At 39.9% G+C, this 27,650-nt stretch overlaps 1 protein-coding gene across 1 annotated transcript; it reads right to left on the reverse strand.

The window, feature by feature from the left end:
- Nucleotides 1-243: 243 nt before the first annotated feature.
- Nucleotides 244-25,140, reverse strand: DYDC1 (DPY30 domain containing 1). Its single transcript, XM_066349521.1, has 6 exons — nucleotides 24,994-25,140; nucleotides 24,442-24,543; nucleotides 15,167-15,259; nucleotides 8,148-8,204; nucleotides 6,787-6,891; nucleotides 244-273 (listed from the first exon to the last, which is right to left on the reverse strand). The coding sequence occupies exons 1-6, from the start codon at nucleotides 25,138-25,140 to the stop codon at nucleotides 244-246; spliced, it is 534 nt and encodes a 177-aa protein (XP_066205618.1).
- Nucleotides 25,141-27,650: the final 2,510 nt, after the last annotated feature.

A 27,650-nucleotide genomic window follows, 5' to 3' on the forward strand; every position in this document is an offset into this window, starting at 1 on the left:
AGTTTATCTCTCATTTGCCCCTTTTGGTTGCTTTGGGAAACCCTCCTGTTCTCTAAATGGGATCATATGAATGACTAGTTGCATCAGGGATTCCAAAGCAGTATTTTAAGGTCCATTTATAAAGCTGTGTTTAGAAGGGGAAAAAGTAGAATTCAAGTGTGGAAGAAAAAAATACAATCAGGAACTTTTTATTTTGAAACTTGAACCAAGCAGACAAAGTTATTGCTCTTAGTTTGGTTGATTCTATAAATCTTGATCAATGTTCAATGTAACCTAAAAGCAAAATAAAAAGTAAATATGTTTTAATACATTTAGAACTATGGACATGTATGAGCCAAAGAAAAAAGAATTTAGATAGTTTCTATGTGACTATGTAACCAAAGCTTTTTCATAATTTCAAATAAAATCCAAATCAATATAATAACTGTGTTCACTATGAATTTACAACTCATCCTTTCTTCTACTTCTCTTGCTATCCTGTTGATATCCTAATCCTTCTTGCAGGAGTCTTCTTCCTGCACCCATCCCTTAAATGCTGGCATTTCTAATGGTTTCATCCTGAGCGCCCCACCTTTATTCTGCATGCTTTCCTAGGTGCCTACAGGCTTCACTTAGCATATATGCCCATAGATGCCCATGACTGCTGAAGTCCCATATCCTGCCCAGATCTCTCTCCTGTCCTTCACACCTGGCTTTTGTACCTCAAGGGGCCTTTAGCTATTTTCACCGGCATGTCTGAGAGTCACCTGAAACTCAACATGTTCACAACTGAAGCCATTGTTTGCACAAAATCTCTCTTCTTATGTTCCTCATCTCAATACATGGTAAAGCTCAAAAATGATCCAGCTGCCCAAGACAGGTATCTGGGCATCATCCTTGATTTCTTTCTCTCCCTTATCCTTCCAGTGACTATCTAATCCACTCAGTTCTACCCATTTCTGCCATCTGCACCCTGGCCCTAGCCCCAGACTGGGATAAGACCTCCTAAGTGGTCTATTGTTTCCACTCCTGCCCATTTAAATCCTCCCTCCACTTTCTAAAATCACACACCTAATACTTAAACGCTTTCAATGACTCCCACTGCACTTCAACCCCAAATCCCTAGAGGACACAGAGAGCCCAGTGTGACCTGGCCTGTAGCACACTTCCAGCCCCACACCACTCTCCCACTCCATGCAACCCATCACCAGTGCTGACTGCTTCAGTTCCTTGGAAGCATCTTTGTGTCCTTCTGGGTGTATCTCAGGCTGATTTCTTAAATGTGCCTTGGAGACATACCCAGCAGGTCAGCTTTCCCCACTGCCCTCTCAGAACGCCCCCACAAACACACATACAAAGGGCAGCACTCAATTGTTTGTTTGTTTTTTAGAGAGAGAGACAGGGACAGAGAGAGGGACAGATAGGGACAGACAGGCAGAAAGGCAGAGAGATGAGAAGCATCAATTCTTCATTGTGGCTCCTTAGTTGTGGCTCCTTACTTGTTCACTGATTGCTTTCTCATATGTGCCTTGACCGGGGGCAAGGCGGGGGAGCTACAGCAGAGTGAGTGCCACGTTGCTTAAACCAGCGACCTTTGGGCTCAAGCCAACAACCTTGGGGTCATGTCTATGACCCCATGCTCAAGCCAGCAACCCCATGCTCAAGCTGGTGAGCCCATGCTCAAGCCAGATGAGTCCATGCTCAAGCCGGCAACCTTGGGGTTTCGAACCTGTGTTCTCCATATCCCAGTCCAATGCTCTATCTACTGTGCCACCACCTGGTCAGGCCCAATCTGTTTTGTTCACTGGTATTTTCTAGCACCCTGCAGAGTACCAAAACATTTAATAAAACATTTTCCACTGACTGATTAGCACCCAGTCCTTCCAGCCTCCACTTTCCGAACAGCTTTTAAAAGCACCATTTGCTGCTGCAGGCCATCAAGGTAATCTCTGTGTAGATTACCACATAGTTTCTATCAAGGTCATCTCTGTGTAGATTACCACATAGTTTCCTTCTCAAACCCATCACTCCATTCTCTTCTATACGCTGTAGCCAGATGGCCTTTCTAAACTGAAGCTTTGATCACGTTGGCCACTACTGCCTTTATTTATTTATTTAATTTTTATTAACTTTAATTTATTGTGTTAATATGAATTCAAGAGTCCCACTCAATATAACACTCTCACCACCAACCACATGCCCCCCATTATACCCACTTTGTCACCTTCCCCCTACTCCCCCTTCCCTCTGTCCTGTTATCTGTATCTCTGTGTTATGTATATATAATTTCACTAATCCCTTCAATTTCTCTGATCCCATCCCCTCATCCCCCTTCCCTTTGACAGCTGTGTCTCTGCTCCCTGTGACCCCACCTCTGCCTCTATTCCATTCACTTTGTTCATTAGGTTCCACATATAAGTGAGATTATGTGATATTTGTCTTTCTCTGCCTGGCTTATTTCACTTAGCATAATAGTCTCCAGGTCCATCCATGCCATCGCAAAAGGTAAGATTTCCTTCTTTTTCATAGTCATGTAGTATTCCATTGTGTATATGTACCACAGCTTTTTAATCCACTCGTCCACTGATGGACACTTGGGCTGTTTCCAGATCTTGGCTATTGTAAACAATGCTGCCATAAACATGGGGGTGCATTTCTTCTTTTGAATCAGTGATTTGGTATTCATAGGATATATTCCTAAAAGTGGGATAGCTGGGTCAAAGGGCAGTTCCAGTTTTAATTTTCTGAGGAATCTCCATACTGTTTTCACAGTGGCTGCATAAGTCTGTATTCCCACCAGCAGTACAGGAGGGTTCCCTTTTCTTCACACCATCGCCAGCATTTATTGTGTGTTGATTTGTTAATGAGTGTCATTCTGACAGGTGTGAGGTGGTATCTCATTGTGGTTTTAATTGCTGTTCTCTGATGATTAGTGACATTGAACATTTTTTCATATGCCTATCGGCCATCTGTATGTCCTCTTTGGAGAAGTGTCTATTCAGTTCCTTTGCCCATTTTTAATTGATCTTTTGCCTTCCTGATGTTGAGTTTTAAAATTTCTTTATAATCCTGGCCAGTTGGCTCAGTGGTAGAGATCAGCTGGACATGTGGAAGTCCTGGGTTCGATTCCGGGCCAGGGCACACAGGAGAAGCACCTATCTTCTTCACCCCCCTCCTTTCTCTTTCTCTCTCTCTTCCCCTCCCACAGCCAAGGCTCCATTGGAGCAAAGTTGGCCTGGGCACTGAGGATGGCTCTGTGGCCTCTGCTTTAGAAACTAGAATGGCTCCAGTTGCAATGGAACTACGACCCAGAGGGGCCGAGCATCGCCCCATGGTGGGCATGCCAGGTGGATACCAGTCAGGTGCATGTGGGAGTCTGTCTCTCTGACTTCCCCTGTTTCTCACTTCAGAAAAATACAAAACAAAAATCAATTGACCATAAAGGCATGGGTTTATTTCTGTGTTCTCTCTTCTGTTCCATTGACCTGTATGCCTGCTCTTATGCCAGTACCAAGCTGTTTTGATTACAATGGCCTTGTAGGATAACTTGATATCAGGAAGTGTGATACCTCTCACTTTATTCTTCATTTTAAAGATTAATGAGGCTATTCGGGGTTTTTTTTTTTTTGGTTCCATATAAATTTTTGGAATATTTGTTCTATATCTTTGAAGTATGCCACTGATATTTTAATAGGAATTGTATTAAATCTATAGATTGCTTTGGGTAGTATAAACATTTTAAAGATGTTTATTCTTCCTATCCATGAACACAGTATATGCTTCCACTTGTTTGTATCTTCCTTGATTTCTTTTTTCAATGTCATAATTTTCCAAGTGCAAGCCTCTTACCTCCTTGGTTAAATTTATTCCTAGGTACTTTATTTTTTTTGTTCCAATAGTGAAGGGGATTGTTTCCTTAATTTCTCTTTCTGACTTTTATTGTTGGTGTATAAAAATGCCACTAATCTCTGAATATTAATTTTATATCCTGCCACCTTGCCGAATTCATTTATCAGGTCTAGTAGTTTTCTTACTGAAACTTTAGGGTTTTCTATGTACAGCATACTGTCTTCAGCATATAATGATAGTTTTACTTCTTCTTTTCCAATTTGGATACCTTTTATTTCTCCTTCTTGTCTTATTGCTGTGGCTAAGACTTCCAGAACTATGTTGAATAACCCTGCCTTGTTCTGATCTTAAGGGGAATGCTTTTAATTTTTGCCCATTGAGTATGATATTGGATGTTGATTAGTCATAGATGGCCTTTATCATGTTAAGTTCCCTGTATTCCCACTTTGCTGAGAGTTTTGATCACAAATGGGTGCTGGATTTTATCAAATGCTTTTTCTGCATCTATTGATATAATCATGTGATTTTTTTTTTTGTATTTTTCTGAAATCAGAAGCTAGGAGGCAGTCAGACAGACTCCCGCATGTGCCCGACCAGGATCCACCCAGCATGCCCACCAGGGGGTAATGCTCTGCCCATCTGGGGCATTGCTCTGTTGTGGCCAGATTCATTCTAGTGCCTGAGGCAAAGGCCATGGAGCCATCCTCAGCACTCAGGCCAACTTTGCTCCAATGAAGCCTTGGCTATGGGAGGGGAAGAGAGAGACAGAAAGGAGAGGGGGAAGGGTGGAGAAGCAGATGGGCATTTCTCCTGTGTGCCCTGACTGAGAATTGAACCCAGGACTTCCACACACCAGTTGGACACTCTACTGCTGAGCTAGCCGGCCAGAACCTATAATCATGTGATTTTTATCCTTTCTTTTGTTTATGTGATGAATCATATTTATTCATTTGCGAATATTGTACCAGCCTTGCCTCCCTAAAATAAATCCCACTTGATCATGATGTATGACCTTTTTGACATATTGCTGGATCCAGTTTGCTAATATTTTGTTGAGAATTTTAGCATCTATGTTCATCAGGGATATTGGCCTTTAGTTTTCTTTCTTTGTAGTATATTTACCTGGTTTTGAAATGAGGACAATGTTTGCCTCATAAAAGGAGCCTGTAAGTCTTCCCTCCTCTTGAATTTTTTGAAATAGCTTGAGAAGGATGGGTGTTACTTCTTCTTTGAATGTTTGGTAAAATTCGCCTGTGAAGCCATCTGGTCCAGGACTTTTTGTTTGCTGGAAGTTTTTTGATAACTGCTTCTATTTCATTTGTTGTAATTGGTTTGTTTAGGTTTTCTGATTCTTCTCAATTGAGTTTTGGAAAATTGTATATTTTTAAGAATTTATCCATTTTGCCTAGGTTGTCCAATTTTTTGGCATATAGATCTTCATAGTATTTTCTTACAGTTCTTTGTATTTCTGCGGTGTCAGTTGTTACTTCCCCACTTTTATTTCTAATCTTATTTATTTGGGTCCTTTCTCTTTTTTTCTTGATGAGTCTGGTTAAGTGTTCATCAATCTTGATTACCTTTTCAAAGAACCAGCTCTTGGTTTCATTGATCTTTTGTATCGTTTTTTTAGTCTCTATGTCATTTAATTCCACTCTGATCTTTACTATTTCCTTCCTTCTACTTCCTCTGGGATTCGTTGTTCTTTTTCTAGTTCTTTTAGGTGCATGATTAAGTTTTTTATTTGAGCCTTTTCTTGCTTCTTAAGGTATGCCTGTAATGCTATGAACTTCCCTCTCAGGACTGCTTTTGCTGTGTCCTATAGATTTTGAGTTATTGTATGTTCATTTTCATTTGTTTCAAGGAAATTTTTTATTTCTTCCTTGATCTCATTGTTAACCCATTCATTATTTAATAACATACTATTTAGCTTCCAAGTGTTTCAATGTTTTTCAGTTTTTCTATTATAGTTGATTTCTAGTTTCATGGCATTCCTACTGCCTTTAGATAAAATCAAATCATCTGAGCACAGGTTACAAGTTCTTTCACAGGTCGGCCTCTACCTTGCCCTTACCTGTCTCATCTTCCCTGCTTCACATTCTCCATAGTCCTTCCTAGCGGGTCTTCACACTGGCTGTGCTCTTAGCCCCACCTCCCACTGAGGACACCTCCCACCAACTCCATTTAGGAAGCCTTCAGGAGCAAGGTTCCTCAACTGAGAGGCTGTCCGACTTGTCAGTGCACACTGACTATGATGACCAAATGTACCTGTCTTCTAGGACAGTCCTGGCTTACATCTGCTGGCCTGAGTCATTATCATTAGCTCCTCCGTCCACTCTCAAACATACTGGTTTGGACAATAAATTGCCTGCTTACTTTAACAATGACTATTGCTTGTTCAGTCATCTGTTGCTCCTATAGACAAGGTAAAAAACTGTTTCATTTACAACAGTGTCAGGCACAGTGCTTGGTGCATAGAAAACACTGTATGTTTCTTAATATAAAAACATTTAGAATCTGCGAAAGCATATGCTGCCATTAAGATTCTTATTTGGTTCCAGTGTTTGCTATTGAGAATCAAAATGTTGGCCCCCAAATTTAAAGATTATGTAGTTAATCAAATAATTTTAAAGCACATATTTTGAAAATATCAAAACCTAACTCCAAAATACATATCTCGCCCTCTGCACAAGACACCATACTGTTACCCCGACATGGGACTTCTTGTCAGCACTGATATATTTGGAAGAAGTCCAACAAGTGCCCTTTCTCACCCTGTGGCTGGCCATACATGTCCACAGAGGGCCAAATAAGGATTTGGTCAGCTCCCTGTCAGGGAACTGGTTTTCTTTCTATGAAGCAAAAGACCCATTTGCCAACCAACCCTGGCCTCCTGGGTACAAGGCTTTCCTAAAGTAAAAAAATCTGGTTTTCACAAAACACTCTCCTAAAGATACTTACATCAGATAGCATTGATTCATCAAGCTCTTCCACTCTGCTCAGTTTAGGGGCCCCGTATCGATCACTAATCTCAGCTAGTGTCTTGCTCAATTCTGTTACCGTGTCCTACAATTGTAAAATTCATGTTTACTTTTAGATGAATTCAAAATTAATATTCATTTTCTTTCCATTTTGATAAAAAATTTCCAAATTACAACACTAAAATTCAGCATTGTTAATTAATGGAATGAACCATTACCTGTTAATGACACGAGAATTCTAGGAATAAATCTTAAAACCTGCTTTAAAAATACATTCAGAATTTAAAATATGTCATTATAAGTAAGTAATCATGTGGCCAATATCTCACAATATTCTGGGTTTTAAAAATACAAACATAGGTGCTGGCTGGTGGCTCAGCGGATAGAGTGTTGATCCGGCATATGGACGTCCCAGTTTCAATTCTTGGTCAGGGCACACATGAGAAGTGGCCATCTGCTTCTCCTCTGCTCCTTCTTCCCCAGTGGCTCAATTGGTTTGAGTGTGGCCCCAGGCACTGAGGATAGCTCCGTTGGAGCACATCAGCCTCATGTGCTAAAAATAGCTCAGTACTTGAGCATTGGCCCCAGATAGGGTAGCTGGGTGGATCCCAGTTGGGGCCTATGCAGGAATCTGCCTCACTATCTCAACTCCTCTCACCTAAAAAGAAATACAAACACAAACTGAATATCCAATATTTATCCATTTTGAAATTTTGCTTTAAAATGTAGAGCACATTATATTTGTGACCTGTTGTTACTAGTATATATATTTGGGCTATCAGTTTTGTTTTTTGTTTTGTTTTTTGTTGTTGTTGTTTTTGGTTGGGTTTTTTTTGGTATTTTTCTGAAGCTGGAAACGGAGAGAGACAGTCAGACAGACTCCCGCTTGTGCCCGACTGGGATCCACCCGGCACGCCCACCAGCAGCGAAGCTCTGCCCACCAGGGGGCGATGCTCTGCCCCTCCGGGGCATTGCTCTGTTGCAACCAGAGCCACTCTAGAGCCTGGGGCAGAGGCCAAGGAGCCATCCCCAGTGCCCAGGCCATCTTTGCTCCAATGGAGCCTTGGCTGCGGGAGGGGAAGAGAGAGACAGAGAGGAAGGAGAGGGGGAGGGGTGGAGAAGCAGATGGGCACTTCTCCTGTGTGCCCTGGCTGGGAATCGAACCTGGGACTTCTGCACACCAGGCCGACGCTCTACCACTGAGCCAACCAGCCACGGCCTGGGCTATCAGTTTTGATAATCTCCTTATTAAACACTTAGCAACTAATGTATCAAAATTAAGCTTTACATTCCAAGATACTCAGTTATTTCACATAACATAGAATAACTTTTTCTTCTCACCTCTGTATATGAAGTATCTTCATCCTTAGCTGTATGTTCCATTTTCATTCTCATCTCCTATAATATATAAAAAAGAAAAATACTTTGAATATACTTTTAATTTTGATTACATGTTTAATTTTCAAGCATTTTTATTTTTATATAATACTATGATCAATTTAACAGTGAAAATGTTACCACTCCTAACCCTTTGAGTAGTATGAATGTTCATGTATGTCCTTGTGCCTCCTGACAATTCAGAGTATAATCTTACAAAAAAATTTATTTTAAAAATGTATAAGCCAACATTTTAAAAAATGGTTAGCAAACAAACATGATTTTAACAAAACTGTAACTGAAACTAATTTTATATTTTGAAAAAAAAACCCTTCAGCAAGCATGAAAAAAACTCACTACTCAAAGGGTTAAATGAGTGATGTGAATACAATTAATACAAAACTGCCAATCAGTCTCTTTTTTTTTCTTTCTTTATTTATTTTTTGGTGAGAGAAGGGGAGGCAGAGAGACAGACTTCAGCATGTGCCCTGACAAGGGTCCACCTGGCAAGCCCACTAGAGGGCAATGCTCTGCCCATCTAGGTCCATTGATCAGTTGCAACTAGAGCTATTTTTTAGCTCCTGAGGCAGAGGTCAGGAAGCCATCCTCAGAACCCTAGGCCAACTCACTCGAGCCAATCAAACCATGGCTACAAGAGGGAAAGAGAAAGAGACAGAGAGAGAGAAGAGGGAAGGGTGGAAAAATAGATGGTCACTTCTCCTGTGTGCCCTGACTGGAAGTTGAACCCAGGACTTCCACATGCCAGGCTGACACTCTACCACTGAGCCAACTGGCCAGGGCAATTAGTCTCATTTAATACTCTATGCTAATAGAAGACAACCATGTTTTGTTTACAATTAAATACAATTTAAAAAATAATAAAATGGGCTGAAACATCAAACCTGAAGCCAAATTATTAGCAAATATGAGAAGTAGCAAAACAAAAATTTTAATAAACTGTTACGAGATTTTAGAGAGAACTTGCAGTTAAGTAGAATTGTACATATAGTAAGAAAGAGGTAAACACCTCTGAAAGAATTAATCTGGCCCAAATCACTATCCAATACACAAAACCTCTCATGTTCCTGAGCAATGCCCTCTATAATACTCTGAGCACATCAGAGGCCTTGTTCTGAATGTGAAAACATTATTCTAACCAAGCAAGCCTCTTTGTGGCCTCTATCTCTTCATTCTAGAGCAGCAGAGTAACCTAACTGATCCTCAGTTGGTTTATTTTGGCTGCTCAAAGATTAGTGATCATGTGACCACATAAATGATCATCGTAATTATAGGGGACATATATGGTATATTTCTCAAGGTTATTTTATTCTTCTGCAACAGCTCAACCTACCACCACATGGCTGTAGTAGGAAAGTCCATGTTCTAATGGGACCCTTTCTTTCAGCCAACAGATGAATATGTGACACTTCCCTCCTCTTAATCAAGTAGTCATCTAGCTAATTGCAGAAACCCTACTGACGAAGAAGATGGCTAAAAGAAAAAAGGTTGAGGAGTATCGTACTTTTCAGCAGAAGTGGACAGAGGAATTTGCCTTTGTGGAGAAAGCAGGTTCTGCAGTGTCTAATATGCAATGATAAAATTGCATCAATGAAACGGTCAAATATAAAGCAGCACTTCGACACATGCCATACTACATTTGCATTGAAATATCCAGCAGGGGACAGCAGGAAGAAAGCATGTCAAGACCTACTGTGCAGAGTGCAAGCTAGTCAGCAGCAACTCCGTGTTTGGACCCAACAAGGTGACTGGAATTCAGCTAGCTTTGCTGGTGCTTTAGCAATTGTGAGAAACGGAAAGCCATTCACAGATGGGGAGTATGTCAAAACTTGATGTTGCCAATGAACTTTTTGATTACTTTTCAGATAAAGACAAGATAATCAAACAAGTAAAAGACATGCCTCTGTCGGCAAGAACTGTTCACGATTGTACCATCATGATGGCAAATCAAATTGAGGAAACACAAGTGAAGGACATAAATGCAGCACCATTCTTTTCTCTCGCTTTGGATGAGTCAACAGATGTAAGCCATTTATCCCAGTTCAGCGTGATTGCATGGTATGCTGTAGGTGACACATTACATAAGGAAAATCTTGCTGTTTTGCCTATGAAAGAGACAACAAGAGGGGAGGATTTATTCAAGTCTTTCACTGAGTTCGCTAAAGAAACAAATCTACCAATGGATAAACTTAGATCGGCGTGTACTGATGGTGCTCCGTGCATGGTGGGGAAAAACAGAGGATTTGTAGCGCTTCTTCGTGAACGTGAAAAGAGACCCATCCTAAATTTTCACTGCATCCTACATCAGGAGGCACTTTGTGCTCAGATGTGTGGTGAGCAGCTTGGTGAGGTGATGTCACTGGTCATTCGGGTGGTCAACTTTATTGTTGCCTGAGCTTTAAATGATCGCCAGTTTAAAACACTGCTGTATGAAGTTGGGAATAATTATCCTGGTCTGCTTCTGCACAGCAATGTGCGTTGGTTGTCAAGAGGGAAGGTGCTCAGCCGTTTTGCAGCTTGTACGAGTGAAATCTGGACTTTTCTTGAAATGAAAAACATCGAGCATCCTGAGTTAGCTAACACTGAGTGGCTCCTGAAGTTCTACTATCTCGTGGACATGACTGAACATCTGAACCAGCTCAATGTGAAAATGCAAGGTGTTGAAAATACATCTTATCCCTTCAACAAGCAGTGTTTGCATTTGAAAACAAGCTAGAACTCTTCATCACAGACATTGAAACAGGTCGTTAACTACACTTTGAAAAACTGAGAGTTTAAAGATGCATGCACAGCAAGTGACCCTGCTCAACATCTTGATCTTCAGCAGCTAGCGGGCTTCACATCTAATCTCCTGCAGTCATTCAAAGTGCACTTTGGAGAGTTTTGTGAGCACTTGTCTTTTTAAGTTCATCACCCATCCACATGAGTGTGCAGTGGACAGTGCCGACCTGAGTTACATCCCCAGTGTCTCCATCAGAGATTTTGAGCTACAAGCTGCTGACCTGAAGGCCTCAACCATGTGGGTGAATAAGTTCAAGTCACTGAATGAAGATTTGGAAAGACTTGCATGACAGCAAGCAGAGTTGGCGAGCAAACACAAGTGGGGAGAAATGAAAAAACTTCAACCTGCGGACCAGCTGATTGTCAAAACTTGAAACGCACTTCCGTCACATACCACACACTGCAGCGTGTGAGTATTGCTGTACTGACAATGTTTGGCTCTACGTATGCATGTGAGCAGTCTTTCTCACATCTAAAGAACGTTAAGACCAACCTACAATCACGTTTAACAGATGAAAGTCTCAACGCCTGCATGAAGCTTAACCTCACCACGTATCAACCAGACTACAAAGCCATCAGCAAAACCATGCAGCACCAGAAGTCACATTAATGGTAAGAAGTATTTTATTCATTATTGGTTAGCAACAGCATAACAACATTATTAAAAAGAATTCAGAGACTTATTGTACTTTAAAAGTGTTGTTCTTACATAAAATGCACACATTTATTTGTATTTGTTGTTAAACATATTGTATGGCTCTCATGAAATTACATTTTAAAATATGTGGCATTCATGGCTCTCTCAGCCAAAAAGTTCCTGACCCCTACTGTAGGTTGACACCTGTTAGAAGGCATTGGCCAGAAAAGATACTAAGCTGAGGGGCCCCCTGCTGCAGTAGTCACCCAGACTCCAACGTTAATGTGGACTGTCTCCACACCACTCTAACCTTTGACCAAAAACAGCCAAGAGGATCACGCCAATGGGGCCCCTTTAAGCTGTACCCACGCACGCCAAAAAGATTTGTGAGGAATAAATTGCCTGTGTGATTCTTGCAACTAACTTTGTGTTTTGGTCTCGTGTCTTTCCTCCAGTGGCAGCTAGTGTCGGCACTGGTAAAAGAATCCTCACAGCCACCTCAAGAGTAGTCTCGAAGAGGCTGCCAGCCTGCTGAGAAGCAGCAGGAGTGTCCCACTGCACAGGGAAGTCGAATCAGGGATGCCTGATCGACATAGAGCATGGGCTCTACTGGGACAGTTTGGTTCTTGTGCGCCCAAGGGTCTGAAAGGCCCAACTGTACCAGAGCCCTTCACAATTTAGTTATCAAACCCTTTCTTCAACCCAGGATCCTTCCAATAAACTTTCTTTCACAAATGATAGTTTAAGTTGTATCTCTGCAGCCACCAGAAGGCCAGGGCAAAAAGACACAAATGGACTCATGTCTAAACAATGGGTAAGGCAGGGTGTTGGGCAAACAAGTGTGTTAGTTTTGCTAGTTTCTACTTGAACCACGTGTGTATAGTCTAAGTACGGCTTGCCCTCAGGGCAGCAGATTGTAAATTGCAGCTTGCCTGCTGCCTTTGGGAGGGGCCATTGTTTGCTATTGTTTGCCAGGGAAGGGATTTTTCTCCTGGCCTGTTTTGCTTGTGAGCCCTGAAAGAGAGAGAAGCGGTTTCCCCTGCCTGCTTGCTCATCTGCAGTTGCGAGACTCTAATAAACAGAATGGCCCACTATCCTCCGTGAACCTGCATGGCCACGGCACCCGGCCTTACACTGGGGTACTTTACAGGAGAGAGCTGAGGGGTGATAAGCCAGTAGAAATGGATTGCTAAGTTATTATGGCTCTAGTCATAAGGTCCGATGATGCCTGCAGATAGTAAATCACAAGTGTAACCCTAGGGAGCCACTAAACAGAGTCCAATCCCTCCTACAAATTATAGACTTTAAAACTTTCAAATATAGTGTGAACCCTGAGAAAAGAAAAGATAATCTACTTAGAAGGGCTCCTGGTGGCTAACTGGGCTCATATTTTAAAAACAGAGCCTAGCCACCATTTCTGCACAGGGCCCTTTCAAGCAAAGTGCGCTTCACGGAGAAGCCAGTGCTGAACTGTCTGCCTGCACTGTGTTTCTGCCTCTGGGCCAGCCCTTATAAAGGAGGTGCTGGAATCCTATTTCAATCAAGCGGACTGAAGCTTTCCCCATCCCATCAGAGTAGCTCAGAACATTCAGAGCAGCTCTATTCTGACCAACCAGGACAGTGCCTTTTGGACCAATCAAACTATTGATATGAAGTTTTGGAGTCCTCATTTGTGTGAGGACAGACCAATCAGGGACCAGGGGCTGTGACTTCTATCATATAAGCCAGCTACTCTCTTGCTGGGAGAGTGCATTTCCCCTTTCCACCTAAGAGTGAAGACTGCATCTTCCTGGCTGAGCTGAAACACTGAAGATATCTCTCCAAAGCAGAGTGAGGCAAAAGCAGACCACTGCAGAGTGGAACTGACCAATGTAGCACAAAGCCGACTGGCATGGAGCAGAGCAGAGCTATATAGCTGGAGAGAGGGCTGGCCCCAGAGCTGTTCCACAGCCGTGCTGTATCACAATTGAGTTATTTTGCACTGAATAAAGTTTCCTTCTTCACCACACTGCAAATTGGGAATTCTTGTCATTGCTGATTGAGGGCAAACAACCATTGCTTGCCAATAGCAATCAGGCATTTCGATAAAAAATACTTTCAATTTTCTTACCATTTTGATCACTTTTCCTGATGCTTTTTTTCTTCTTCCTTTGTTTTTATATCATTGAATCTTACTGAAGAGAAAGGTGGGCGGTATGCATTTACAGTATTTGTGTGTGTGTGTGTGTGTGTGTGTGTGTGTGTGTGTATGTATGCAAGTATATCCATCTTCCTTATTATACTCAAACTAAGATAGCATCAGCAACTGTATATTTTAAAACTATATACTAGCCTGACCAGGCGGTGGCACAGTGGATAGAGTGTAGGACTGGGATGTGGAGGACCCAGGTTTGAGCTTGAGTGTGGGCTCATTGGGTTTGAGCAAGGCTCATAGGGTTAGAGCAAGGCTCACTAGCTTGAGCCCAAGGTCGCTGGCTTGAGCAAGGGGTCACTCGGTCTGCTGTGGCCCCACCCCCACCCCGTCAAGGCACATATGAGAAATCAATCAATGAACAACTAAGGAACCACAATGAAGAATGATGTTTCTCATCTCTCTCCCTTCCTGTTGGTCTGTCCCTGTCTGTCCCTCTCTCTGTCTCTGCAAAAACAAACAAACAAACAACAAAACAAAAACAAAACTATATACTATAAGGCTTTGATTTTACCCTTTAAAAAAATTTTTTTATTCAATTGACCCTTCCAACTTTTAAAAAATTATTTCATATAATGATGCTCTCACAAGCCATTAATAAATATATTCTATAAAACTTGCTTCTGTTTTTATTTAAAATTATGGAATAGGAGGATAACATTTATATAATAGATACTGGCTATAAACATACTATATGAAATATCCTCTTGAAAAGTGTAACTCAGTCATTGAAAAGTTTGGTCTATATTATACATCCTTTTGGGATACTAGGAAACATTGGCCAAACTAGAGGCTTGACATATTATATAGACACAGTAAATGAAGATGGACTTTTTAAGTTACTGTACCGTTTACTTAACACAAGACATTAAAAATCCATAATAATAACATTTGAAATATAAATTATTATTGATAATACATCACACATGAAAAAAAGAGATGCACCACTGTGTCAAAGATCAGAATTATTCCCAATATTATGAAGAAAACCTTCAACATCAACCACCATAATTAGAAATAACAATCTCTTAAATAAAATGTTGATATCTCACTATTAGAACTATTAACATCACTATTATAAAACTGCACAGAAAGCAGTTTTGCACACACTAAGATAGCATCTTATTTGATCCTTAAAATGACCCAGTGAGATATTGCTAATAATATTATACTGTTATCTCTATTTTTCAAAAAGATAAACTGAGACTAAAAAGCTTCTAAGAATTATTTAAGTCACACAACCAATGTGTGTCAGGTCCTTAAACTATGAATCCAATGATAAAACCTCTAAAAAAAACAGCTTGGGAATTCTAAGAAGTTTTAAATATAACAGACATTTATAAAACTTCAAATTACCTTCTCTAATTGTTCTTGAGCTCTCTGTAGTTCTTCTATTCTCTGCCTCTCTTTTTCTTGCATTTCCAACTCCAGCTGGAAGGCCAGCTGTTGCTGAATATTCAGGAAAAAAGTAAGTGATGTTAGATCAATTGCAAGGAATTAACTCTATCACTCTGACCTGTCTCAGGATATTTCAGTTTACACCCACCTAAATTTCAGAATCTTACAAAAATAAATGATCAAAACCACTTAATACTTTAGCTTTTACAAATATTCTCTGAAATATAAAATAAAAAAAGAAGCTTCTTCAACTGCTAATTGTTGAAAAGCACAATTGGTACAAAAGCAAGTCATTTTCTCTGTTCTAGAAGCAACAAATGCGATTGCAATAATTTTTTCATATACAATCTCGTTAAGCATAGAAGGATGGTCTTCAAACAACCAAAACTTGTTTACAGAGAGTGGATGAGAAAATCCTAACTATATTATCTGAAAGCATTGATAATCAACAATATATTTGGTTCCAATTCAGCATATATGCCACACTAGCATAGAGATCAACAAACTAAATTCTGTGGGCCAGATCTGCCCCAGCTCTGGACTGCCCACAAGCTAAGAATGGTTTTTACATTTTTTAATGCAGGGGTCTCAAACTTGCGGCCCACCGAACAATTTTGTGCGGCCCGCAGACTAATCCACGAAGTTCAAAATATTTTGGATAAAATTAAGTAAGCCTAGGGGCCTACTTGTATTTTTCATTTCTCTAGCATCCTAGCTAGATATTAGCTTAGTTAACAGCAGTTGTGATGCGAACTACAGTTTCTGGTCGTTTTGTGACACTGAGTAAACTGCATGTACGATTGTGCTTGTTGTACTGATTTTTTTTGTTTTCAACTGCAGTGAGAAAAGTGTTGCGTAACAGTTGCCTTTTGTAGACCTAGTGCGGCCCGCCGAATGGCTGTGATCTTGCTCTGCGGCCCACATGCTGAGTTGAGTTTGAGACCCCTGTTTTAATGGTTGGAAAATATCAAAGAATAATATTAATAATAATTGTGTGAAATTAGAATGTCAGCGTCTATAAATAAAGTTGTATTGAAACATTGTCTTGGTCACTTGCTTGACTACTTTTGGACTAAAACAGCACAGCTAAGTAGTTGTAACACAAACCATAGGTGGCGCTCTCATCACTTTCCATCACTGCTCAGCACACTAGGCATCACAGTGACATCATTTTTAACTGGACGGTTTGCAGTGTCACAATGCTACTATACCCCAATATTTATTTATTTTTAATCAGTGCGCTCCCATTATGTAAAAACAAGAAGTGGATTTTGAATGTTGCCCTTTTAAGACACAGTGGAGAGTGGATTATTGGATTATCAAATTAAGTGACAAAGGTTATTTTTTAAGCAGTGGACACTATACTGAAAAAAATACAATAAATATCAATATTGCCAGATTAAGTACCATCACAATATTATCAACTCATATGAAAACAAAGGTCAGAAGTATTTAAAAAGTTAAAACAATTACAGTGGTCCCTTGTTTATCGCGGGGGTTAGGTTTTAGAACCTCTCACAGTAGGCGAAAATCCGCAAAATAGCGAACTTATATTTACTTTATTATTTACATACAGTGGTACCTTGAGATACAATTTAATTTGTTCTGTAACTGAGCTTGTAAGTCAGTCAACTCGTATATCAAACTGCTGATACTGGACCTGTGCGCCAACGTGCCAACTAGCTGCAGCTTCCAGAATCACGACTCATATCTCGGAATTTCACTCAAGTCATGTGTGTGCTATCATGGGGCCGAAGAAAGTGAATGTAAAGGACAGTGGTGAGAAGAAGAAGAGAATGATGTCGATAGAAGTAAAACAAGAAATAAAGGAAAAACATGAGTGTGGTGTACGAGTGATTGAACTGGCAAGTCTGTACGACCGCAATACATCTACAATTTGTACCATCCTTAAACAAAAGGATGCCATCAAAAGCACAAACCCAGTGAAAGGAACTATAATTCTGTCCCAATTAAGGACAAATATCCATGAAGAAATGGAGAAGCTTCTGCTGGTGTGGGTGAAAAAGAAAGAGCTGGCAGGAGATACAGTGACAGAGATTGTAATATGCGAAAAGGCACGTATTATTTACGGCGACTTGAAGAAGAAAGAACCATCAACCTCAAAAGAGGCAGCAGAAGATACGTTTAAGGCAAGTCACAGCTGGTTTGAAAAGTTCAAGAAGAGATCTGGCATCCACTCAGTGGTGAGGCATGATGAAGCTGCGAGTGCTGACGTTAAGGCAGCTGAGAAATATAAATATATCACACGTTTTGCTGCGCTTATCACAAAGGAAGGCTACATCCCCCAACAAGTGTTCAACTGTGACAAAACAGGATTGTTTTGGAAAAAAATGCCCCAGAGGACTTTCATCACTGCAGAGGAGAAGAAGCTTCCAGGCCATAATCCTATGAAGGACAGTCTGACCCTTGCATTATGTGCAAATGCTAGCGGTGACTGTAAAGTAAAGCCACTGCTAGTGTGTCATTCCAAAAATCCTCAAGCCTTTAAGACTCACAAGATTCTTAAAGAAAAACTGCAGGTTATGTGGCGCACCGATGCTAGGGCATGGGTAACGCAGCAGTTTTTTATTGAATGGGTAAATCTTGTCTTTGGTCCTGCAGTGAAGAAATATCTTCAAGAAAATAAACTACCAATGAAAGCATTACTAATCCTTTATAATGCTCCAGCCCACCCACCTGGTCTTGGAGATGACATTCTCGATGAGTTCAAATTCGTGAAAGTCCTCTACCTCCCACTCAACACGACTTCAATCTTGCAAGCTATGGATCAGCAGGTCATTTCCAACTTTAAAAAGCTTTACACAAAGCACTTGTTCCGCTGCTGCTTTGAGGTGACTGAGAATACAAATCTAACCCTTCGAGAGTTTTGGAAAGATCACTACAACATCGTGATATGTTTACAGTTTATTGACTTGGCATGGCAAGAGGTTACAAGAACCACCTTGAACTTGGCATGGAAAAAGTTATGGCCTGATGTTGTTGCAGACAGGGACTTCGAAGGATTCGAACCAGAGACCAAGACTAAGGTAGAAGCGTTGGAGGAGATTGTGTCCCTTGGAAAGTCGATGGGTCTGGAGGTAGATGAGGGTGACATAAACAAGCTTGTTGAGCAGGTGTCCCCAAACTATGGCCCATGGGCCACATGCAGCCCCCTGAGGCCATTTATCTGGCCCCCACCACACTTCTGGAAGGGGCACCTCTTTCATTGGTGGTCAGTGAGAGGAGCACTATATGTGGCAGCCCTCCAATGGTCTGAGGGACAGTGAACTGACCCCTGTGTAAAAAGTTTGGGGACCCCTCTCATTGAGGAACATGAGAAGGAACTCTCAACTGAGGAGTTGAAGGAGCTACAGATGATGCAATATACGGAGCTTCTGCAAGAGATTAGTAGTGAAGAGGAGGTAGAGTCGGAGGAAGTGATTTCTACAAGTGAAATTAAAGACATGCTGACAATGTGGGAGAAGCTTTCAAGTTTCATTGAAAAGAAACACCCAGAAAAAGTTTCAACTGGTCATGCTTTAGCACTTTTTAATGACACTTGTTTGTCACATTTCCATAACATTTTAAAAGGCAGGCAAAAGCAAACCTCTTTGGATAGATTTTTATTCAAAAGTCCTGCAAGTGAAAGTGCCAAAAGTGCAGCCAAAAAGGCAAAAACAGGTGATGATTAAATGAAAAACACATAATATTAAGCTTAAGTTCAGTTTAAAGTTAAGAAAGTGCATTTTTTTACAATTAAGTTTTTGTGGTTTCATTTTAAGTAAAGAAAGTGCAGTTTTAGTTTTGTTTAAAGTAAAGAAAATGCAGTTTTAGTTTACATTTAGTGTTAAGAAAGTGCAGTTTCAGTTTACGTGTCTACAGTGCCTGCATCCCTTCCTCCCTCCCTCCTCCTCCGCCATTCACCTCCGTTAGCCGCACTTGTCTGTCTCCAAGGTAAGAATGCAGCACTAAATAACACTTTTTTCTTTTATTTCATATATTTTTTTATGCATTGGTAAAGTATACATGTGTGTTTCTTAATTAAAAACATGTCTTTTTCATAATTTAGGATGGATTGGGGATGTTTCAGAGGGCTGGAACGAATTAAATCTATTTCAGTTATTTTAAATGGGAGAAATTTGTTTGATATATGAGTTGACTGACTTACAAGCTCGGTTACAGAACAAATTAAACTCGTATCTTAAGGTACCACTGTATACAGAACACAGTGCTCTGGTTGGTCACCTTTCCTCCAGCAGCCAATAGTGTTCCCTGTACGATCTCACATGGGCAAACTAGCTCAAGTGGAAGCAGCCGTAGCTGCATTTTCCATACATGGGAGCCTTTGTCTACCCATCTGCTGTAGACTGCATATTTTTTTTATTTAATATTATTTTAATATTTTAAAAATATTTTTATATTATTTTCAATTTTTTAGGTTAGAAAATGCTTATTTTACCTCAAAAATGATTAAAATAATAAATACATAAAAATACCTATATACCACAAAATCCCGCGATACAAAATTAGATATTTACAATTTAAAAATCCGCAATACAGTGAGACCGTGAAAAGTGAACTGTGATATGGCGAGGGACGACTGTATTTCATCACAACAGAATTTCTTCACACAAATTAAAAATAAAAATGAGGCTGCAACAAAAGTAAGTTTTCAAGTAGCTCATTTGTTAGCCAAGCAAAGAAACACATTTTCCAAATGTGCTTTAATTAAAACAGGTTTGATTTCAGTGTCCAGAAGAAAACAAGCTTATTTAACAGTATTAGCCTTTGGGTGAGAACAGTTAGTTGCTCACAGAGATGATGACATTGAGAGCAGTAACAATAGTCAATCAAATACAAGGTAATTCTGCGTGGTTTCCCTTGGCTTTTGATGAGTGGAAAAAGGTTCCCAACACTGCTCAGCAATTTTCTGCTCAGTCTGAAGTGACTGAAAATCAGCCTCTAGGAATAGTCTTAATGGGACAACTAAAAGCAATGATATTTACAAAGAAGTTGAGAAACATTAATTTGGTACAACCAGAAGTGAAATCTGCTAACATGTGTTACAACAAATGATGACAAAAATATGCGTGGAACAGAAAAAAGCCTAATCAGACATATTTCCAAAGCCTGTGAAATTAGTGTTTAAAGCCTATTGTATTATTCAACAGCAGCTTCTCTGCAGAAAATACTCTAACCTATCATGTGTATTGGGCCAGCAGCGTCAACAGTGTCCTTCATTCACTCTTATGAACTTAACCATCATCAGCTATGTGAATTTTTGTCAGAAACAGAAGCCGAACAAATCTTGACTTGCCCTACCACAAGGCAGTTTCATGACTTAACAGTGGTAATGTTTTATTGTAAACTTTTTAGCTCAGGGCCAAGATTGAAATTTTTCTGAATGGGAAGACCCATTCTCAACCACTATTATCAAAGATTAAATGGCTCTGGAAATTAGCTTTCTTGCTACAGGCTTAATAATTTTTTAAAAATCAGTTCATCCTAAAATTATAAGGCAAAACAGAGCTTACATGTAAAACTTACATTGCAGAACGACTATTGCAACAATTAATGTTTGAATCACAATCCCAAGCTGCTTTATAGGCTTCCAGGGCTGTCAAAACTCAAATGAGGTCCTAGCTCTCCATTCCCACACAAAGGAGTGGCAGATATACTCTCCAAGCTCACACGACAGTTCCAGAGTGTTGTTAGGCCACGATGTAAGGGACATTTCCATATTCAGAATCCACTTAACTGTGCAATTGAGAAGCTTGTGCTAACCTTCAACTGGGAGTGATTCATATACAATGACATACTAAAAAGCAAATATCAAGAGGAAAATCTAATAGAATTCTACAAATACCTTCCAAGAGCCGAACATGCTCAGAATTACATGCACAGGAACTGATACACGTACCTGGCAGGACTCAAGTGTGAAGGGATACTTTCAAGGATGAGCACATAAAACCTCATTTCAGCTCAGCAATCACAGATAAACATTTTCAATCAACGTTGATGATAGGGAACATTAACTTTGAATGCCAACAAGTGAAATACTATCTTTAAAAAAAAATTTAGTTTTTCTCAGTAGTAAGCCTATATTACGAAAAAAATTCTATTCAAATATTATTTCATGGCCTGACCTGTGGTGGTGCAGTGGATAAAGCATCGACCTGGAAATGCTGAGGTCGCCAGTTCAAAACCCTAGGCTTGCCTGGTCAAGGCACATATGGGAGTTGATGCTTCCAGCTCCTCCTCCCTTCTTTCTCTCGGTCTCTCTCTCCTCTCTCTCTCTCTCTCTCTCTCTCTCTCTCTCTCTCTCTCTCTCCCTCCCTCTCTCTCTCCTCTCTAAAACTGAATATATAAAATTAAAAAATATATATTATTTCATCAATAAAACATTTGTGAAAATTTGTTTTCTTTTTTGCTATATCTACATAATATACCTACATAATATCCTCAGTTTTGCCTCAGAGTTTGCCAACTCCAGCCAGAAAATAATTTCTCACCATCAATGCAGCACTACCTCATAAACAAGCTAATATACTCATCTCAGTAAGAGCATTTTAAAACTACATTTTTAAAATGCATTTTTAAAAATAATACATTTTAACAAATAGAGATAAGAAACTGTGATTAATATTTATTCACAAAGGGCTGTTGCATTCCTATATTATCGCCACTAAGATAGGTAGCCAAAATTCAGGAACATACCATTCAATCAACTTTCAGACATTGGTGGAAGGATTGAAATAACTCTAATCTCTCAATAATAATGCAAAGTGCAGTTGTTAAATACCAACCACACTGGTCGACATAACCAGTTTCTTAACATGCTCAGAAAATTTTCAAAATCCAATTCCTTTCTTCACACAAAGAAAGAAAAATCATTAGAAAGGTATTCAAACAAAAAACAAAAAAGCTTTTACTTCCAAAATAAGCTCTTAAGTAGAAAACAATAAAAATACTCCCCTGTTCACAAGGACATGGACTTGCTGGAGAGTACCTAAATTTTCAAGGGATTTCAAGCGTGTATTATCACTATGAGAACAACTACTCTTGGAATCAACAGCTAGGTGAACAGAGTCCCGAAACTCCAGCTCACTTGATCCAGGGGAACACAGGGGAAGCCTCTCTGTTTCTCTTCATCTCAGCCTCACTCTCTTAAGCTTTTCTCTGCTGGTCCCTCTCTTCACATCTCTTCCCTTTCTCTCATCTTTGTCTGCCCACCAATCCATTTCTTACCTGGCCATAAAATCTTTTGCAGAAAATCACTATATCTTTCACTCCCGATACAATGCTTACGATTTGACTGCTTTATACTGGTTAATATGATACAGCTAGAGAAAGGTCTGATATTTAGTATTGACAAATTTTATCTAAGTCAAGTCAAGTCGATGAGCTAAGAAAAGCTAGGTATCTCTACCTTTATGGTATAACTTGTCTTGGGGAAGGAGAACTGCTGAGAAGTTATCGTTACTCTGATAGACAGGGGATAGACACCAGTCACAGTAGCTGCAAAGAGGAAGGGCAGCAGCCATGTGCCTGTTTGGATGATTGTTTTACATCCAACTCAACACTTTGCAACTTCCCCACAAGACTAAGCCAAATGACTAAAAACTGATGACTCAGAAACAGTCAAGTTCTCAACAGCTCTATCCATCTAATGTTCTACCCAGTATCAAGAATGAAAGATTAGATTAAAAAGCTATTTTCCATGTCTATACAGTATTTAAGTTTTTATTTACACATGCAAAAAGTTGGCTTCTTTCCCTTTTTTAAATGTGTAACTTGAGTTGAGACTGTGGAGTTAAGTATTATATGGTAGAACTATAGGCGTGACTTAAATTTAGTTGAGAATCTCTCCTAAAATTAAATTAGTCCAGAAGCCTCTCTGGAACTTTCCCCAATCTAGTTATACTCCATGACTCATCCATCCAAACAGTCTCTTACCAACATCTTCAGCTCCCTGACCCTGCTACCCCAAACCCCCTTCAGTCAGAGGGTCTTCTGCCACATCTTCACTCAGCTATCTAGATCTAAGTGCAGAAAATCACATAACCACAAAACTGAATCAGATGGAAGCTTTTTAAATGTTTGATCTCGACATCAGGGTACTCAATGCTACCAAATAACACTAAGTTGCCATTCTCCAAAGCCACCATTTCCAACCCTTCACCGCTCTCCCTACACCTCTTACTTTAACACCTCATTCTTGAAAGAGGATCATGGTCCCTACTTCATAAAGAGGAAACAGTTAGAGATAGCTTTCAACTTTGTGCCACAAAACCGATGCACCCACATGCACCAGTGCCATCCTCTCCTCTTTCTTTGAATCAAGGACTCACCAAAGTGTCCTTTCACTTGCCTAACCTATGTTCCAGACTCAGTTTCCTTTTTTCTCCATGGAAAGCTGACTCTAGAAATTATCCCCTCTATTTCTTAACATCAACCACTATGTTCCTTTAAATAAACAAACAAACAAAAAACTCCTTCCCTGAAAATCTGCTTGAAAGCATTACCCACACTGACCATCTCCCCTGCTATATACCTCATGCTCACACTGTTCCCACCAGTCATCACGAGCAGCCTTGAATGAGCACTCTGCAGTCCTGCTCTCACTCAACCAGCAATGTACATGGCTGACCGCTGCAACACTCTCAGGGAGAGAGAACACGCTCTCTGCGTTTTCCTCCTGCCTCACTGAGGCTGCTTCTCCAGCAAGGACAACACTTATATGAAGATATAAGAATAACACACCTGGCCAAGGCCAGTTTGCTCAGTGGATAGAGTGTCAGCCTGGTGTATGAACGTCCCAGTTTCAATTCCTGGTCAGGGCACACATGAAAAATCATCATCTGCTTCTCTCCCTCGCCCTCTCCCTCTCCCCATACTCTCCCTCTTCCCCTCTGGCAGCCAGTGGCTTGACTAGTCCGAGCATCAGCCTCAAGCACTGAGGATAGCTTGGCTGGTCTGAGCATCAGCCTCAGGCACTGAGGATAGCTCAGCTGATTCGAGCATTGGCCCCAGATGGGAGTTGCCAGGTGGATCCTGGTCAAGGCACATGTGGCAGTCTGTCTTTCTTTCTCCTCTTCTCTAACTTAAAAAAATAAAATAAAGAATACCACATGAGTAACCAGAGATGGGAAATTTTTCAACATTTGCGTTGCACCACACTGAGGTTGACACTACTAATTCTAGTCAGCTAGGAACTCTCATGCTTGTCTCACCTGCTGAAACATGAGTTCCTCTGCTTTGAGCCTCTCCATCATTTCCTGCTCCATGAGAGCTAGTTCTCTTTCACGCTCCAAGTCGGCCCTTTCCCTCTGTCTCTAGCATTGTTTGAAAAAATATCACATGACTAATTAGAAAATAAAACAACGTGTAAAAACAATTTGGAAAGCATCTTAATCACCAACAATAGGGAAATGGTTAAGCAAATTATAGTCTATCCATTTGAAAACTTTATAACAATTTGGGGAAATATGTGTTTTATTTGATAGAGTACATAATTAAAATTATACATTGAGTAGGATCATAATTATGTTTAACAAAACCTACAGGTAAATGTGTAGAAAAATGGCTAGAATAGCTAAAAAACTAAATAGAGGTCTTCTTTGGGAATTTTCTTCTTTCTACTTTTTCATGTTGTCCAAGTTTTTGTTTGTTAAACACATTGTTTTTATAATAGAAAGAAATAATAATGTTGAACTCTTAAAAAGCAGACAAATGGGCCTAATTATTTTACTCTTCTAAATTTCTAAAAGAAGATCCATACTTACCAGTTCCTCCATGGTCACATTTTCCTTATACTTGTAAATCCACAATGCTAAATATTCTATTGGATCCGCTGGGCGAATTCTTGCCACTTCTGCAAGACCTTGAGTTAGACATGTCCCAATGTGCATTTGAAGATACATTGACTCCATTTCTAACTCCTAACTTTTAAAAGATAAATGTTTTTCCATTAATGCAGGAAAATTTCAATTGAGGCACAATAAAAGTACAGTTCAGTGAGGCCAACAAAGCATAATATCCTGTCACTAGTCACAGGCACCTCACATCAGGGATGGCACAAGCAAGCTGGCCCAGGAAACTTCTAATGGTTTCCAAAAAAGGTGCCACAGAAGTCACTACAACTAAAAGTTTCCAAAGCCTAAAGCACCCTCAAATCCAAGAGTCAGAAAAGGGATACAGTCATTACTGACTGTGAGAGCAATATGCCAAGCAAAGCATGTTTCACTTAATCCTCACAACACACCTGAAAAATGGATGTCATTATCCCCATTGTGCAGACACAAAGAGTGTAAGTGAACCACAGTCCCGGACCACACAGGGGACATACCCACTCCTGATTCCAGACTCGTTACCCTAATGTACATACTAAGCTGCTCCTCCCAAGCCATGGGACTCATTTTTAGAAAATATCACATAGTCCACCTCAAAAAAAGTCCATGAATCGCCAAGTCCAAAGGAAAAAAAATTGAACTTTCAAAGAATAGCCTATAAAGCTCCTGACACTCTAGCCCCAATTTTCTTTCGAGTCTCACCTCCAGACAACTCTTCAACCTCCTGCATACCCTGGGCTTTAACTATACTGAACATCCTGCCACTCTGCTGATCACATCTTGCACATTTCTACTTCCATGATTTTTGTACATGATGAAGCCTCCTCCCTCTCAGCTTGGCAAATGTCTCCTCACCTGCAAGATATAATCTCTCATTCCCTGAGCTTTCCCAGGCAAGACAAAGAAGATCCTCCTTCCCCAAGCAGCTCACACAGCACTTGTCACACTGTCTGTATATGCACGTCTGTCTCCCACTAGAAGGTCCTTTAGATCCCCAAAGAGAGTTTTAATCACAGGGCTGACACAACTGGTTCTCATTGTGACAAGTGAATGAGTTTCTGCACTCTCCCAGGAATTTCCCAATCTGTTAGTTATAAAGATGGACAGGAATAACCTTAGATCAGATTTTTTTTTTTTAAGAAAGAAATGTAGCACCCACTATATCTAACATGCTATGAAAAAAATGAATCACCCTTAAATTATCCTTAAGGAATTCAGACTCTCCTGGATATATATAATATATGCATATATACATATATATGTATATATTTCAATTACAGTTGACATTCATTACATTACTTCAGGTGTATAGTATAGTTGTTAGACAATTATATAATAATTTACAGTGATCCCTCTCCCCAGGTAATTCTAGTACCCATCTGGCACCATACATAGTTATTAGGTAAAATTGACTATATTCCCTGTGCTTCACTTTACAGTTATTTTGTAACTACTAATTTGTACTTCTTAATCTCTTCACCTTTTCCACCATGCCCCTCAAACCCCTCCCATCTGGTATATGTATGTGTATGCACGCACACACAAACACACACACACATATATGTATGTATACACACACAGATACTAAATATCTATTATATATCAGACATTAGCAAGTATAGGGGGTAGAATGCCAGTGTGTCTAGACCTGTTCCTGGACAAATGCACCCAACATTTTGCAGAAATTTTCTAAAAGAGTGACTGGAGGGTAATGATAAAGGAAATAAGTCAGACAGAGAGAGACAAATACCATATGGTTTCATTTATATGTGGAATCTAAAAAATAAACAAAAATCAGACTCACAGAAAGAGATCACATGATGGTTGCCAGAAGGGAGTAGGGGGCAGATGAAAAAAGTGAAGGGGAACAGGGCCAATAATATCGTGACAGATGATTACTAGACTTAGTGTGGCAATCACATTGTAGAGTATATAAATGTTGAGTTACTATATCACACACTGAAATTAATATTATATTGCAACTACAGAGTTTTTTTTTTAATTACCTCCTGAGATTCATCTGTAGATCCTAATATTCTCTCTCATATTATGGTGGTGAAAGTACAAAATGATATAAGCCCTACAGAGAGGAATTTAGCAATATCTAGAAAATTACGTATGTATTTACCCTTTGACAATCTCACTTCTGGAATCCTATCTCACAGAAATATGAGGTCAAATAAAGCATATGGTTATTTTGCACCAGTACTTAGAGTACCCAAACTGGAGTCTCATCCAAATGTTCATCATTAAGGGATTGATGAGATGCAGCAACATAGTGGGTGACTGTGCAGATATAAAAGGGAATGAGGAAGATCTCTAAACTATCTTTAGGACATAGTGTGAAGTGAAAAAAAGCATGGTGTAGAAATTGTATCTAGTATGCCATCTTTTGTATTAGCAACAGCAGTGGGGAAAGGAATGTGTATGTGTGTGTAGGTAAACTAAAACTCTAAAAGATGCCACAAATGAACCTGATTCCTTATTAAGCTCTTATTGGTGTCTTAACACAAAGAGAAAAGAATTACAACCGAGTTTGGAACACGGTATGTTCACTGTACTTCTTCAATGGGATATGCTCTAAAGACAAA

Source organism: Saccopteryx leptura, chromosome 9 (assembly GCF_036850995.1).
Source record: "Saccopteryx leptura isolate mSacLep1 chromosome 9, mSacLep1_pri_phased_curated, whole genome shotgun sequence".
NCBI lineage: Eukaryota > Metazoa > Chordata > Mammalia > Chiroptera > Emballonuridae > Saccopteryx > Saccopteryx leptura.

Excerpts from the sequence above, each read along its gene's own strand:
- DYDC1 (XM_066349521.1), bottom strand. The coding sequence starts at position 25,140 with ATGGAGTCAATGTATCTTCAAATGCACATTGGGACATGTCTAACTCAA. Across the intron at positions 15,260-24,441 it reads AGGAACTCATGTTTCAGCAG|CAACAGCTGGCCTTCCAGCT; the intron begins GTGAGACAAGCA and ends CTGAATATTCAG. Across the intron at positions 6,892-8,147 it reads AAGATACTTCATATACAGAG|GACACGGTAACAGAATTGAG; the intron begins GTGAGAAGAAAA and ends TTACAATTGTAG.